This window comes from Eleutherodactylus coqui, chromosome 11 (assembly GCF_035609145.1).
Source record: "Eleutherodactylus coqui strain aEleCoq1 chromosome 11, aEleCoq1.hap1, whole genome shotgun sequence".
NCBI lineage: Eukaryota > Metazoa > Chordata > Amphibia > Anura > Eleutherodactylidae > Eleutherodactylus > Eleutherodactylus coqui.
Window position 1 is genome coordinate 135,755,331 of NC_089847.1, and position 17,453 is coordinate 135,772,783.

Below are 17,453 nucleotides of genomic sequence, written 5' to 3' on the forward strand. Positions count from 1 at the left end.
GCAGCGCATGACATTACGCAGGGACTTTAGTCTTTTTGGGCAGTGCCTGCAGGGATGGACCATGACAGACTGTTTAGTCTGTTTTTGTGCAGGCTTTGCAGGACCGGAACGTGACTCACTCCGTAGTCGTCTTTATGCAGGCTCTGTCAATCCTTGAGTTTGTTCTCTGCCCCCTCAGACGCTAGCTAGAATGCAGTAGAAGATTATTTTTCTTGGAGTGTTTCCTTAAAAAAAAAAGGGTTCTTCAACATCTCTTGACTGGATGAAAAATAAATTTAAAGGGACACTAATTTTGGGGGATACTAGTAGCATTTGCAAACTCCTTTGCCAACTCAGAGGTACAGGGGCTTGAAGGGTCACAACCAGTAATTTTGGGTTCTTTTTGGCAACATGAAATGATGAGTCGTGCTGTTAGACTGTTGGCCACTTTTTATACCTGTGCCGGCGGCTTCTTTCAGCTTAGATCTATTGCAAAATTTTGGACAAAATAGTGTAGCATGCTGGGCTACTTTGACCTGGAAATTTTCGAGCAGCAGGCTGGAAGTCAGACTGACCCGATATAGCTGCCTCCGGCACTTCTGGTATTTGCTACAGTGCAGCTGAACAATAGAAATTTCATCAGAGGTCAAAAGCCAATGTAAACGTGGCCCTGGTTAGTTCTTGCACCCTATACAGCAGAGGCCACCAGTGTCGGCAGGACTCTCTCGAACGCTACTGCCAAGGCCAGAAATCTTGGCCTGAAGTCCACAGCATACAGCAGCGCCTCCCAGCTGTTGGGTAACTACAACTCCCAGCATGCTCAGATAACCCATGACTGGCAGTGCAGCCTCATGTTGGAGAACCGCTGGTATGTAGACTGTTTTTTCTCTGTCACCGCTTATATTTCCTGGTCTGTTTTCGACTGACGTGATTTTTTTCCCCTGATCGATCAAGGAAATATGTGTTACTCTTATGTACAGACTATTGATTGTCCCGGTGACTGGTAATACCAATGTCCCGGTGACTGGTAGCGCCAACGTCCCGGTGACTGGTAATACCAATGTCCCGGTGACTGGTAATACCAATGTCCCGGTGACTGGTAGCGCCAACGTCCCGGTGACTGGTAATATCAATGTCCCGGTGACTGGTAATACCAACGTCCCGGTGACTGGTAGCGCCAACGTCCCGGTGACTGGTAGCGCCAACGTCCCGGTGGCGGGTCTTGCGACTGTCTCAGTGGCAGTCCCGTTTTCTGTATTAATAGAGTCTATCTTGCAGGGGCTCTCAGACCCTACGGTCGTTCCTTGGTTAACATCTTGAAGTGCATTGTAATTAACCTTCGCTTAGAATTGTGTAATGTGTTTGGTTTTTGGTGACTCGATGTCTCCGAAGCTCAGATGGAGATCGTGTTATAAACAGCTTGTCAGAATTTGCATAAATCTCATTGAAATGTTTGCTCTCTTGGAAATTTTACACAGAAAGGTTAAAACGAGCGACCCGCAGATCATTGGTGGCGTTTTTAGACTTGTGGGGGATGGTAATTAATAAGACACCATAGATGGGTAGTGTAATTGAATGATGCATACCAGTGGGGCAGTCTAATAGAATTGCCATGGGGCCCATGAGAATAGAGGGCCCACCTTAGTTACAGTAGTCCCATCTCCCCCTCTACAACAGGGCTCCGCCTCCCTACAGTTAAAGGGGTCTTTGCAAAAAATGACGTTACTTCTGAACGTGAATCTGCATCAGAAATTCTTCACAAGGATTTTGACGGGAACTTAAACCACATGTGAATCCGTGGCTTAGGTTATAGAGTGCTGAAAAACCCAACGTGGCTTCCGCCGTGCCAACATACTCTTACCCCAAACTTTGTAGGTTCGGAGGTCCCGTTACACCTCCTGGGGGGATTCCAAGGACTTCCATTGACGCCTTGTTCACTGCCCAGCTTCTCTTTCTTCCAGCCAGAACAACGTGCGTCTTGTTACTACTCGGCAACCAGATGGGCACCACCGCCACAAGTAATTCTGGGGTGCAGCAATAGATGTGAGGTTAATGGGAATACACAAAACCATCCACAGCCAAAACACAGCGCACCACAAGATGGTAAAAGGAAAAAAACGAAACAATCTTTATTAATACAGCGACATCTCTGGACACAAGGGGTTTAAAAACAGTTAAAACTACAAGACTCCAGCCAATACACAAAATAATATACTCATGAGACCACCGGCTCTTCTCAAGTGGGAAGCTGTATGGAGGAAAGAGCAAATACAGATTCCTAATCCAGGCTCATATATGCACAATACATACACAGAGAGAAGATATTCAAGTATAAAAGTGCACGAAGAGGAGAAAATGAGCCCCAAGTCCATGTATGACCAATACTGGACACGGATCTGGTAGAAGAGCAACTTTTTAAAAACAGTATTGGGTCTAACAATTCTAAGTAAAAGGTCCACGATGGGCAGAAAGTAGCCATGACCTGTGGGCCGCCAGAGGAAGCAGTACTACGCGGCAATACGCAGGGGGTTCAGGGCTTATCCCACGGCAATAATATGGGCTATGGCTGCTGTCTTCTTATATCGGCTTTCTTTTTGAGTTTTGCTGCCAGTTTGTTGGAGGGGGCAAAGGTGGGCAGTTAAAGGGATTCTGTTATCCGATTGTATGATGATGAAGGGGTTGTACCACAAGTGCTCCATAGGATAGGGAGTAAATTGTTGATTAGTGTGGGTCCCACCATTGAGACCCCCGCCGACCTCCGGAACGGGGGGGCCGTTGTCCCCCATCCTCCTCACTCTGCGATTACTGTACACCGCCTTCCACCTGCAGTGAAGAGGAGACTGAATAAGGCACAAGCGCACCAGCGCTCCGTTCACTAGCAATAGGACTGCCGAGATATTTCTGTCATGGATCCCCAAGGAAGCGGCGGGCGGTCATGTGCCATACATCATGTACATGGCTGTTCAGCCAGTCATAGGCTTCATTGGCCATGAAAAAAACCATTGCTGTAGCCTTTAAGTGACTGAGCAGTTGCGTGCACAATGAATGGCATGGGACCACTCGCCACTTCTATTGGGTTCCATGTGCCAGGCGTTGGGTCTGCAGCGCTAGACAGTTAGCCGCCAAGATAGGCAACTATTTAATTTCTCTTCATTTTAAGCCCTTTTAACTTTTTACGTCCCAGAAGATCCCTTTAAGGTCATTTACCCCTTTGATGCCTTCCCCCGCACGTTCTATCAGCCTCCTGGGTAACAAGAAGCGCCTCTCCATCAGCTCCATTGCTTGTAATGCTGTGATTATTTGCTCCGCCGGTTAGGAGACGGTTCTCGCCCTGACTGGCAGAGCTGTCGATCAAAGACTGTGTGACCTTTCTGTCTTGGCACAATGCGCCGCACGCAGCTCTTTTAATACAGATAATATCATTATTTGCTTACAGAATGGAGCTTTACAGAAGGTAACGGAGCCGTGTCCGCCATTGAACTGCACAGAGGAGGATCGCATTCTGCCGGAGAACGAGTGCTGCTTTGTTTGCCGAGGTGAGGAGTTTTTGAGAAATGTCTTTTCTCCTTTCTTGATTTTGTCTATATCTATTATGGTGACTTCCAGGAACGAAGAGTCGGCACACGCTTGCGGCCAGGACGGCTCCGATCACCCAGGATTGGGCTATGTAGAGTTTTTGAATTTTCAGAAATGTTTTTGTTTTGGTGACATTTTTGTTGCTGCTCATGGGAACATTGTCTTCTCCTTCGACTTTTATTTAGGGGGGAAAAACCTTTCATGGCATATTTTGTGTTGTAAACTGGTGTAAAAATATATCAAATAGTCCTTCGTACTTGACCGTGACAACAATGGGTGTGTGTGTGTGGGGGGGGGAGTCACAAACTTTTTTTACGTCCACTTTTTGGCATTTAAAAAGTTTCAGGGTTTTGCACAAGACTCATTTGTGCAAACATTTGTGAGTTTTGTGACTTTTTGATTTCCACATTTCTGATAGTGGGTGGGGCTTAATCAAAGGGGGTGTGGCTTATTGACTCATCAGATTTCCTATCAGAAACTGTTGTTAATTAAAGCTGAAATATATGTGAGGAATTCACAAATCCTTTTATGCCAAGTTTTGTGGCAATAAACTATTAACGACCCAACCTCAAGAGTTGATCAGTAAGGATCCGTCGCTCCCGATCTCCACTTATCATCTCGTTGAAGTGCGTGAAGTGACTAAAAGTAGGCAGGGCTTAACAAGAGAGGGCGTGGCCTTGCTGACTCATCAGATTTACTATAATTTACACCAGAAACTGGCATAAATGATGGGTGTCATCTATGGCAACTCATAACTGGTGTATATTTGAGTTTGGTGCACAGACTGACCAGATATGCTCCAAGGTTATTAGCGCCGATTCACATGAGCGTATTTTCTGTCCATATTCAGTCTGAATACGGACCTTTGGAATTAAATTTGTCTTTTTTTACGCTTGTATTTTACACACACACACAAAAAAAATCCCTAATTTAGTTTGTGTCACGGACCAAAAACTATCGTGGAGCAAAAAACCCCGGCCGTATTAACTTACTGTTAAATCGCGCAATAGAGAGAGAAGAAAAAAGAAAAAGGCTTCCTGCGGCGTCCATCACTTGATCCGCACCGGTCGGTATTTAATGGCTGACTGTACAAACGCGAGGAGACAAAAAAGTTGTAATGAAGCGTCTCCTTTTGTTCCACCGTTGCGATATTAATCTTGGTTAAAGGTCTCCTTCACCTGTTGTTGTGTTTCGGCGTCCGTAATTGAGCCCAGGAGTCGCCTTAGTGAGATTATAGTTCTGCTTTTTTGTGTCTTTATCAGACGATTAATCTCGTTTTCTGCCAAAGTTGTCAGTGGAAATAAAGATTTGAGAGGTTGAACTTTCGGAGAAAAAAAAAAAAATAAAGAAGTGGCCAATGGGACAAAAAGCTGAAAAAAAAAATCCGGCAAGATGAAAGCAATCTATAGAATAAGGCGCTTTATGAAGATTTTATGTGTCGGTTTATGTAGCGCTCATAGCGAGCGTCTGACTAAATCTGTCATCCGATAATTACAGTGCGGAAAGAATCATCTCCGCGAAGTGATTGTGTATGAAATAAATACTGTCTGCAGGGAAGACGTGTCGGGGCTCTGCGCAAAACTTCATGCCGCACAAAGATGGGAGGTGATACAACGACAACTGCAGCGCTAACCCAGGAATGGCCCAAGGAGTTGTCAGTGTCCAGTGAAGCTCTTTATAGACTTAATTACCGTGATCTGTTCTTCTCATTGCCCGAGTCCAAGACGGGGTCAAGCTTTATACTTGACGACCTTTATAAACCGATAGCGCATATTTGTTGTGCATAGGCCACGCCCCATTTCACAGAACGCACCCATTTTTTTGTATGCCATTGTAATAAACCCTCCAAATATTAAGCCTTCTCTTAGTGTCCCCACAGTGATGAGCATCCCTTGGTGGTCCCGCAATAATAAGACCCCCTCCTGTGACTCCCAGAGTAATGCACCCCACATTAATAAGCCTTATTTATGTAGCCACACAGTAACATGCTTTCCCTTTGTGGCCCCACAGTAACAAGCCTCGTATTTGTGGCCCCCACACTCATGAGCCTCCTTTTTGTGGACCCCAGCTGCTGGAATCGTCAGTGATCACCTGTAATGTGCAGGGGGACATGGTGCCAAATGATCAATTTCCCTACAGTGCCACCTCAGGAGAAATGAAGCATTACAGGGTGCCCAATGAAATCAATTGGCTGTCCGTTTCAGGCACGGATGTTGGGTCCTCCAAGGAGAGAGACCTTGTTTGCAGCCATTCAGTCTAATTAATGAAGGTTCTTTATACTTGTCCAACTCCATGAAAAACACTTTTTCAAGAAACTAATCATAGATGCACTGTGTTGGCAGAAGTATTGGGATGCCCATAAAACGTGATAAAATAGGATTTTCTTCACCCGTCCGGTGTTGCGCACTTTTGACCTCGATGACTGCAGTAAGCCTACTGGGCCACTTTCCACCGAATTCACATAGATGTGTTAAGGGATTTGCCTCTATTTTATTTAGATAGCGATGCGGGGGACAAGGGAGGTCTTAGACGCACACGGATACGACAATATAGTTTGTCGTGAAGATGCTGGATGGGATTAAGATCTGGACTTTGGGCCAATGAAGTCTGCAGACATTCTGCTCCTCCACACTGTGTGCCGTATGACATGGTGCTCAGTCATGTTGGTGGAGACACTGAGCGGTACCAGAGTATTACCACAGGGGAGGTGATGCCACATTGTCCGGGATGTCTCTGTACCCATTGGTGGTGAGGGTGGGCTTCCCTATAAGCAATGGTCCTAGTCCTTCCCAGCAGAACGCCCCCCCCCCCACACACACCATTACAGAACCTCCTCCAAACCTCACTGTTGGGATGGTGCCGCCACGTAGCCACCGCTCTCCAGGCAACCGCCACACCCAAGTGCCGTCATCTGATCAGAAGATGGTGTTTGTGACTCAGCAGTCCAAAACACTTGCTTCCACTCACTTACAGTCCATCACTCCAAGCCCCATCGCAGGTGCTGCTGTGCATTCACTGCTGGGATGTTGTGTGCAGCCGTTCGTCCATGGTAACCCTTCACATGCCGTTCCCTACGAAGGGTTCTGGTGCTAATGGATGTTCCAATGGCCTGTGAGACCCCCTGAGTGAGGGCAGACTATGTGTGTGATGTCTTCACAGCTCCTACAAGGCTTCATTGTCCACGTTCTGTCAGTTTACGAGGTCTCCCTGAATGTGGTGGCACCGCACACACCGGATGGCCTCCATCTCCCAAGAATATGGCCAACAGTGGACTTTGAAAGGTCCAGAAGCTGCAATGTCTGCACTGATTAGTTGCGGACATCCCCCCATGCCCACTCCCACCAGACCCAGTTGTCAGCTCTACACCTGGTGACATCCCCCCGCCAGACCCTGTTGTCTGCTCTACACCTGGTGACATCCCCCCAACAGACCCCGTTGTCAGCTCTACACCTGGTGACATCCCCCCAACAGACTCGGTTGTCAGCTCTACACCTGGTGACATCCCCCCAACAGACCCCGTTGTCAGCTCTACACCTGGTGACATCCCACTGCCAGGCCCCGTTTTCAGCTCTACACCTGGTGGCATTCCCCCACCAGACACCGTTGTCAGCTCTACAACTGGTGACATCCCCCTCACCAGACCCTGTTGTTCGCTGTACACCTGGTGACATTCCCTCACTAGAACCCGTTGTCAGCTCTACACCTGGTGACATCCCACCACTAGACCCCGTTGTCAGCTCTACACCTGGTGAAATCCCATCACTAGACCCCGTTGTTGGCTCTACACTTGGTGACATCCCTCCACCAGACCTCGTTGTCAGCTCTACACCTGGTGACATCCCCCCAACAGACCCCGTTGTCGGCTCTACACCTGGTGACATCCTCCCCCACCAGACCCCGTTGTCGGCTCTACACCTGGTGATATCCCACCACCAGACCCCGTTGTCAGCTCTACACCTGGTGACATCCCCCCAACAGACCCCGTTGTCAGCTCTACACCTGGTGACATCCCACTGCCAGACCCCGTTGTCAGCTCTACAACTGGTGACATCCCACTGCCAGGCCCCGTTTTCAGCTCTACACCTGGTGGCATTCCCCCACCAGACACCGTTGTCAGCTCTACAACTGGTGACATCCCCCCACCAGACCCCATTGTCAGCTCTACACCTGGTGACATCCCCCCACCAGACCCTGTTGTTCGCTCTACACCTGGTGACATTCCCTCACTAGAACCCGTTGTCAGCTCTACACCTGGTGACATCCCACCACTAGACCCCGTTGTCAGCTCTACACCTGGTGAAATCCCATCACTAGACCCCGTTGTTGGCTCTACACCTGGTGAAATCCCATCACTAGACCCCGTTGTTGGCTCTACACTTGGTGACATCCCTCCACCAGACCTCGTTGTCAGCTCTACACCTGGTGACATCCCCCCAACAGACCCCGTTGTCGGCTCTACACCTAGTGACATCCTCCCCCACCAGACCCCGTTGTCGGCTCTACACCTGGTGACATCCCACCACCAGACCCCGTTGTCAGCTCTACACCTGGTGACATCCTCCCCCACCAGACCCTGTTGTCAGCTCTACACCTGGTGACATCCCCCCAACAGACCCCGTTGTCGGCTCTACACCTAGTGACATCCTCCCCCACCAGACCCCGTTGTCGGCTCTACACCTGGTGACATCCCACCACCAGACCCCGTTGTCAGCTCTACACCTGGTGACATCCTCCCCCACCAGACCCTGTTGTCAGCTCTACACCTGGTGACATCCCCCCAACAGACCCCGTTGTCGGCTCTACACCTAGTGACATCCTCCCCCACCAGACCCCGTTATCAGCTCTACACCTGGTGACATCCCCCGCCAGACCCCGTTCTCGGCTCTACACCTGGTGACATCCCTCCACCAGACCCCGTTCTCGGCTCTACACCTGATGACATCCCACCACCAGACCCCGTTCTCGGCTCTACACCTGGTGGCATCTGATTGTTTCTGTACTGGGATCCCCTGTGTGATCCTATTCTGTATCTCTAATGCTCACACATCACCTGACCGCACTGCACTGTTGGGGGGGGGACAATACTTTTGTCAACATAGTGTGTGTCTCCTGTCTCCTGTATGATCTGATCCTGTAACGTAAGATTGCTAGATTATACAATAGACTATTAAAACCGCCGCAGTCATGTGATCCGCAGCGCTAGCGTGGAGCAGTAGATCGCTATCGCTCAGCAGTGTTGAATGAGTCTTTTTATTTGTATCCGGCTTTTATGTCCGCCGTTTTCTTGCATGCAATGCCCTGAAGCTCCTCCTGCAGGGAGTGGATCCAGGTGATCTGCCACCGGTTAGTAGATCAGGATCTGTGTTGGGAATTCATTCCAGCGGGCCGGAGCAGCGGATGAGAACTGGTGCAGGTAACTGTATGGAAAAAGGATGTAACCCAAAGTAACTCATGACATCCCAAATATTATGTGCCTGCAGGCTGATGGTCATATCTAATGTATGTATTTGTGCCTCGCTTCAAAGCATTGCTCTTGAGAGATGGCTCACAGCAATGCAGAGTATTTCAGAGAATGCATGTGCTGATCCTGCAGTGACCAGTCCATTAATGTCCTAGTGATGGTAAGGACAGGGCTGTGTGTGACGGGTGCGGATCATGTTGTGAGGAGGGGATGGAGGTCCAGTTGCAGTTGTAAGTTATATACTGTAGGGTTCCAGCAGCACAGAGGATTTAAGGAGAGGCATGTGCCAATCTTATGGGAGGTAAAAGATATTTAATGGAAGAAGTGGAGTCCCCGAGAGAATTTCAGAAGACCACTGAGCTTATCTTGTGGGAGGTCACGGAGTGGAAGGAGTCGGGTCCTCAGAAGCACAGAGTATTTCAGGAGTGGAATGTATTTATCATTTGGGAGGTAACAGGCTGAAAGTTATATAGTAGAAAGAGCAGGGGCAGCACAGAGTATTTCAGGAGAGGAATGTGCCAATCTTCTGGGAAGTAATAGATCATTAACGGAAGGAGTGGAGTTCCCAGCAGCACAGAGTATTTCAGGAGGGGCTAGGTGAATCCTGCGGGAGGTAACAGAGTTATGGAGAGTCCCCAGCTGCATCCTCCCATTGCTCATTCATGCACCGATGTCCGTTGAGTCAGTGAAGTCGCCCGTCTTACTATTCTGGGTTACATCTCCCTTTTTGCACTCTGCCTGTTCACCAGTTGTCGTCTCCTCGCCGTGTGTCTTATAACTGATTAATCTGATTCTGTGAGAATAAACTGCCCTTATAAAAGACGGCTCAAGCACCATTTCCTGTTTTCACAACACAGATCCTGAAGTTCTGTCCAGCGGATAAGCCTCAGGGGAGACCCGACCCGAAACCGAAGAATTAACTGCAGACTCCGCCGCGGAGAGCTGGATGTCACTCTTCAGCTAGGCCACCCAAGATACCTGGGGACTCAAACTCAATGACCTTCTTTTTCCTTTCTTTTTCACCTTTTTAATTTCCGTACATTGTGTGGGAAAGTCTAAATCTATACCGCCCAATATCCCTTGTGGCTGGCATAGGATGCCGGGTCTTCTAGCTCCATATCACCTATAGCCACAAGATGCCTCCTGCTTATCTACACCAACTACAGAGAGACTTGACCACTAGTGACATTTTCAAGAACTTTACATTTTCTCAGGTTGTTGCAGCTTTTTTGTTTCTTTTTCCTACTTTGGACGAGCACCTGTTTAGTTTGGCCACCTCCAAGATGCCACCACCGTGGCACATAAACGGCTACTGAAATGCTTCCTGAGGCACACGACAAGCTACACTGGACTAGAGCATCTTGTATCAGTTTTTGTTTTTCTTTTAGGAAGCCTTCGTGATACATTGTAACAATCTGAGTCTTTTCTGTTATTTATGGAATGAATGACATCTTGCTAGTTTTAGGCTTAATTTATTGTGGAATTGCAATTTTGTACAAGTTTGTAACAAATAAAGATTAAGGTAAAGTGAGATGTCTGCTTCCCTTTTGGATCTGTTAAGAACTTTAGCTGGGGTCAGTCTTGTGTGTGGCAAGGGGTTAAAGTGGGATCCAGTTAGCGGACAGCATTGCCCCTCCAGCTCCAATTCTCTTTAAAATAGCAAAAAGAGTAGTACTTGCCCGTCTTCTGCCGCTGTGATCCAGCACTGCAGCCCCACCATGGCTCTGGTGTTTGTTCTTGCTGATGATGTCATCAGGAGTCACTTGACCGATGCAGCCAATTGTAGACTACAGCGTCACCGTTCTGATCTCCTTGCATCGTGACGCCCCAAAATGTGAGCACTGATGTCAGGAGAAAGGGTGGTGACTCTTTAGCCTTTGGTTGTTAGCAGTGGTCAGGTGACTTCTGATGACATCATCAGCAACTACAGACAGCAGGACAACGGCGCGGCTCCAGCGCTGGATCTCTGAAAAAAGGCTGGTTAAGCCGGGGACGGGAAAACTGAGTAAGTGTACTGGCCCTTTAAGACCTCTTTCACACAGGCGCTTTTTACCGCAATTAACGTGGCATTTTGAACGCTGCATTAATCGAGGTATAACGCTCCAATTGAAATCAATGCGGCCTCGCAGACATGCGCTCGGTTGGTGCGGTGCTGGACGGCACTTTCCAGCACCATGATTTTTGAGTGCTGTCTGCTCTATATTTGCCAGTTTAGCGCACCTCATCACCCATCACAAGGATGGGGTGCGCTAAAACACGCTTTGCCTCGTTCTTGCGTGAGAGCGGCCGAAGAGGTAGGTGTGTGCACTCTATGGGCACAGACAGCAGTTGAGGGATTGGTCAAGTATGTGCCACACCGAAGATGCCAAGCAGGAGGATACCGAGTGCCATGTGAAGGAAGAATAGGCACCATCGGTCGTGGCCAGCATTCATAGCAGGTGGTCGAGATAATCGTTTTATAGGGGGCCAGAACCCAAATCAGTCTTTACAAATGGGGTCCATTTGGCTAATAACTAGAGATGAGCAAGCCTACTAGGTAAGGCAGTTACTCGAGCCAGCATCGCTCTTCTCGAGTATCTGCTTAGTGTTCCGAGCAGGCTCGGGTGGGCTGCAAGGGGCGGGAGGAAGAGTGAGAGAGATCTCTCTCTTTCCCCTGCTCGCCTTTCCCCCACAGCCGACCCGAGCCTGCTCGCAACACTAAGCAGATACTTGAGAAGAGGGATGCTCGCTCGAGTAACTGCCTTACTGAGTAGGCTCGCTCATCTCTACTCATAACCCTTTCCACGTTTCATGTCGTCTGCCTAAAGAGTCTGACATTAACCTACAGGGTATCCACCTATAGATGGCTTCTGGAGGAGAGCTCATTTACATACTTTTCCCATGATGAATTGCCTGAGACTCCTGACACCAACGGCATCTCCTCAATGAGAACCAGTAACCCCAAAGCTTAATTCTTTCTTGAAACTTTTTTTTTTTTTAAAGAAGCTCACAAGTCTGTCTTTAATTCCCCTCAGATTTTGCCTGGAGGCTTTGTCATCCATTGGCGCTCTTTTGATTAAAGCAATGGTTAAATGAAAGGGTTAACTCTTCCAGACGCCGCTTTTTAGAATTTTTTTTTTTTGAAAAGCAAAGAAAAATGTTGAAATTGTGAGCGGCTTTCAATTTGTATGTTAAGCAGTTTCTGCCGTTCACACAATGAGGCCGGCATTTTGGTGATGGGTTTGGATTACCGTCTCCCTTAGATTGTCGGGAAAGGAAGATGGATTAAACTCCCTAAATATCAAAGAAAGGTAATAAAAGCATCCGGGCTCCGCTGAGACGGCCGCTGCGATGAGCCGCAGAAAGGAGCGAATGAGCAGGGCTGTTATCTCCAATCCTGTCAGACTCCTGTGCGCGGGGCTTCTGGGTAATAGCGGCCCGCACCTCACTATTCTCTCTTCACATAACCTTGCGGAAGGAAAAAAAGGCGACAATCGCATTCTGTACCGTATCGAAAATCCTGTATAGAAGTCAATTATTTGGGGGTTTGAAACTGTATGAGACTTTATATTGCAGAAAGCTTGTGTGATCTAAGACGGAGCTCCAGATACTTCATGACAACTAAGAAAGTTTACAAATCTCCCCCCTCCTTTCTCAATCATTAACCCCTTAGTGACCAGAATACGCCTTTTTACTGACCTCGCTAATGGGCTTTAAACCTGCACATACATCTTTTTAGGGCGGTGGCTTGGCTGACTGCTGACAGCCCGGCTCTTGCTCTAACTGCCAGAAACTAACCAACCTCACATCCTGGCAGTTTAACCCCTTACATGCCACAATCACTACAACTGCAGCATGTAAGCAGATGGCAGGGCATTAGGGCTTCTCCTGTCACCCATCGGCATCCCGCAATATGATTGCAATGTACCAATGGGTTTCCATGGCAGCTGGAGGCCTGACAAAGACCTCCATGTCTGTCTTGTGACTTAGCCTATTAGGCCCTGCCTCCAGTAGAGTCTGATAGGCTGCTGTTATAGGCATTGTAGGACGCGCTACGTAAGTGTACTATCCTGTCTTCATCTTCAAGTCCTCTTGAAGGACTAAAAGGATAGAGTCAAAACGAGTTCAATATAGTTTAATTTAAAGGGAGTCCATCAGCTTAAATATGGTGTCCAAACCACAGACCTCATGTTATAGAGCAGGAGGAGCCGAGCAGATTGATATATAGTTTTATAGGTAAAGATTCAGGAGAACTTGTATTTTAGTCAATTATATATTTGCTCATTCTGAGCTGAACAGTCCAGTGGGCGGAGCCATCAGTGATTGACAGCTGTGTATGACTGCATACAGGGGTAACTGCCAATCACTGATGGCTCCGCCCACTGGACTGTTCAGCTCAGGAGGAGCAAATATATAATTGACTGAAATACAAGTTCTCCTGAATCTTTCCCTATAAAACTATATATCAATCTGCTTGGCTCCTCCTGCTCCTGCACCATTTTTAAGCTGACAGATTTCCTCTTAAGAAAAAAATCCAGTTAAAAAAAATAAATACACCTTTTTTTTCCCACCAAACCCCCTTTTTAGATGCATCAAATACCAAAAACCGTTTTAAGTGGAAGGGAGGGAGGAGGGAGATGCAGCTCCTCCCCCCAGAAAACAAGCCCTCAACCGGCTATGTCAGCGAGTTATGGCTCTTGCAATGCAACTATGAAATTCGCTTGGTCCTTAAGGTACAAAATAGGCCGGTCACTGAGGGGTTAAAGGGGAAGCTACAAGGGTTCGGGGGTTATTAAATGGTGGCCCTTCATGTGCATGGGATGTAATGCATGGATGGGTCGGGTCTACCAGTGCAGGAGACGCTCTTACAATGTGGCTCCGATATGGTGCTATGAGTCCATCACTCCTCTGACACCCGTACAGACTGGAGTCGCCTTCTTAAAAGGTGCAATCTGGGGAGAAAAAATAAGACTTAAATCTCTTCAGCGCTGTATAAAAACATGAAGTCAACCGATCCCCCACAGCTCCCTTTCTGACGGGTCCCCTGTTGCACATTTTGTCTGGCTCTAGTGCTGGCGTCCCACGACAGGGACATGGACCATTGCAGCCAACTATGAGCTGTATGTAGCTTGGATCAGCCAATAGTTGGCTGTGTCGGTCACATGTCCCTTTGACATGATGCCATCGCTGGAGCCAGATCACAATGGGGGGTGAGGGGGGCTTGATGTTTCTATTCAGAGCTAAAGAGATTTCAATTTCATTTTTTCTCCCTAGACCGCCCTTTAATGAAGACCACTTCGGCCTACATGGGTTCTTCATAGAGGAGGAGTCATTGACTTGTAGCGCCATATCTGAGCCAGAATGGGAGAGCCACATTGTAGGAGCGTGTCCGGCACTTGTAGCCCCGACCCATCCATACATTATATGAAGCGTTCACCTGGATGGCCACCATCACCTAATATCTCTCCCCCGCTACAGGGAACCTGTCCAGCCAGGTGTCGGTCCCCGGGCTTGGAAGAGTTATGTGGAGAACCTGATATTAGTATATCTACTGCAAATGAAAAATAAATCGGTATCGCTCCACTCTGGATGAGATGTAGAGAAGCCAAGAGGGGCTGAATGGGGCTTTTTAGGGGTCTTCTTGGTGGGATGACAGCGCTGCACACAGCGGAGTCAATGAGATGGCGCTCTACTTGTGTGTTCCCTCCCCTTGCATGATATGCAGACTCACGGAGAAGATTTTCAGCTGCATCCCCCTCCTCCCTTTCTTCTATTTATGGTGTCACTATTGCAGCTCCAGCCCTCCGTTCTACTTGGACCTCTCTCACACAGGCGTTGCGGTAGGCGCCTCTATTTAAATCACGTCGCTTTGCCGCATCTTACTTTCGTTTCTGGCATCGATGAAGAGTGCTAAACACTCAAAAATAGAACAGACATCACTCGAAAATCGCGGCGCTGAAAAGCGTTGCGATCGAGTATCTGTCTGAGTGGTCCCATTGAAAATAATAGGGGCATTATATCACAGTTAGCGCAGTGCTGAAAGCACCGCACTAATCACGGTAAAAAGTCTGCGTGTGTCACTGCTGCAGCTGCATCCCCCTCCTCCCTCTCTTCTACTTATGGTAAAAAATGAAAATAGGACATAGGGAAACAAAAAATACAAAAAGTGGCGATATATTCACTATTGTATAACTTAGGGGGATGCACCATATCCCTCAGCATGCAGGCAGTCCATCTATGGAGGCACACAGAGGAATATACTGAGAGATATGGTGCATTATCTGCACCCCTCTATGTTAGACAATAGTGAGTATATGTCCATTTTTATTTTGTTTCCCTTCTACTTATGTCACTGTTGCAGCTGTATTCCCCTCCTCCCTCCCTTCTACTTATGATGTCACTGTTGCAGCTGCATCCCCTTTCTCCCTCCCTTCTACTTATGTCACTGTTGCAGCTGTATCCCCCTCCTCCCTCCCTTCTACTGATGATGTCACTGTTGCAGCTGTATTCCCCTCCTCCCTCCCTTCTACTTATGATGTCACTGTTGCAGCTGCATCCCCCTCCTCCCTCCTTTCTACTTATGATGTAACTGTTGCAGCTGCATCCCCCTCCTCCCTCCCGTCACCGTTCAGCTGTTCAAATAATGCTCGGCCGCACACACAAGGGGGTCAGAAGAAGCCCCCACAACATTGTAACAGGATACTAGAGCCTCCATGCCCGCCCATATCAGATTGTGTATCTAAACTAGAGGTGGTACAATAGGGTACTAGAGCCTCCATGCCCACCCGTATCACATCTTGTATCCAAGCTAAAGGCGGTACAGCAGGGTACTAGAGCCTCCATGCCCACCGTATCACATCTTGTATCCAAGCTAGAGGCGGTACAGCAGGGTACTAGAGCCTCCATGCCCACCTGTATCACATCTTGTATCCAAGCTAGAGCTGGTACAGCAGGGTACTAGAGCCTCCATGCCTGCCCACATCACATCTTGTATCCAAGCTAGAGCTGGTACAACAGGGTACTAGAGCCTCCATGCCCACCTGTATCACATCTTGTATCCAAGCTAGAGGCAGTACAACAGGGTACTAGAGCCTCCATGCCCGCCCGTATCACATCTTGTATCCAAGCTAGAGGCGGTACAACAGGGTACTAGAGCCTCCATGCCCACCTGTATCACCTCTTGTATCCAAGCTATAGGTAGTACAACAGGATACTAGAGCCTCCATGCCTGCCGGTATCCCATCTTGTATCCAAGCTAGAGGCGGTACAGCAGGGTACTAGAGCCTCCATGCCCACCTGTATCACCTCTTGTATCCAAGCTATAGGTAGTACAACAGGATACTAGAGCCTCCATGCCCGCCGGTATCCCATCTTGTATCCAAGCTATAGGTAGTACAACAGGATACTAGAGCCTCCATGCCTGCCGGTATCCCATCTTGTATCCAAGCTAGAGGCGTACAACAGGGTACTAGAGCCTCCCCACAAGGGGTCGGTTTTCCACAGTAAATGATGCTTTTGCTCTGATATTATAATCACTTCCTTATATCAACGTTACAATCACACAGAGGAAGTGTAATTCCACCCAACAACCTCTAGGGGAGGCTGTTACTGACAGTGAGTGTCTATCTATACTAAGCTTGTGGTGTCTGCATACGACTACAGCTGAACGTTCCCCTCCATCATTGATTGTGTCACAATGAATAAGAGTAGTGTACAAGAAAATAAACATTGATCCGCCGGCCCGGCTACCACTTCCAGCTTCCAGTAATTCCAGTAGACGTGTTGGGTTATTGGATTCTTCTCCTCATCCGTACTGGCATACAAGGAATGGTTTTTTATACTGACGGGTTACAGGCTGACTGGATTCATGGCAGAATGAAATCACTCCGTGTGAAAACACAAAAAAAAATAAAAAAAAGACAAAGTAACCTGAAAAATAAACGTTACTTAGTGAGAATGTTATAATATGTCAGTAAGATATAGCACCGCTAATTAATCTCTATGCACGGCTGAATCATCAATCAGCAATAAAGAAAGGAAGCTCCTATGGATTGGGATTTATTGTTTAATCTGTAATACAATATACTGCAATACTGAAGTATTGCAGTATATGGTATTTCGGCAGGCATCTTAATAAGTCTTGTGACTGGCCTGTCATTAATAGGCAGAAATACTTGACAGCCCCAAAGCTCTCCACAAGGGCTGCCATGAAACTGAAACATCTGCTCACAATCTCATTTTGGTAGGGAGGGGGGAATTAGGATATTTAAATGTGCAGCAGTGTAAGTCGGAGATCAAAATCTAAAGTCGAAGAAAAACATTGAATACAGAAATATTTTGGGGGGTGGGGGACCATTATATATTTTCTTCTGTTCTTCTTGTGGAGAGCCAAGTTGACTTAGAGGGCTTATACAGGCCACACAATGCTCCCTGAGCAAAAAGGGGATGGAAAAGCACC

At 47.8% G+C, this 17,453-nt stretch overlaps 1 protein-coding gene across 3 annotated transcripts in view; it reads left to right on the top strand.

Moving 5' to 3' along the window:
• NELL1 (neural EGFL like 1) overlaps positions 1–17,453 on the top strand; it is a 674,819-nt gene that overhangs the window by 236,821 nt on the left and 420,545 nt on the right. For all 3 annotated transcript variants that reach the window (XM_066583599.1, XM_066583597.1, XM_066583598.1), the window contains exon 11: positions 3,416–3,515. In XM_066583599.1, coding sequence (XP_066439696.1) covers positions 3,416–3,515 — 100 coding nt within the window. The remainder of the gene's footprint in view (positions 1–3,415; positions 3,516–17,453) is intronic.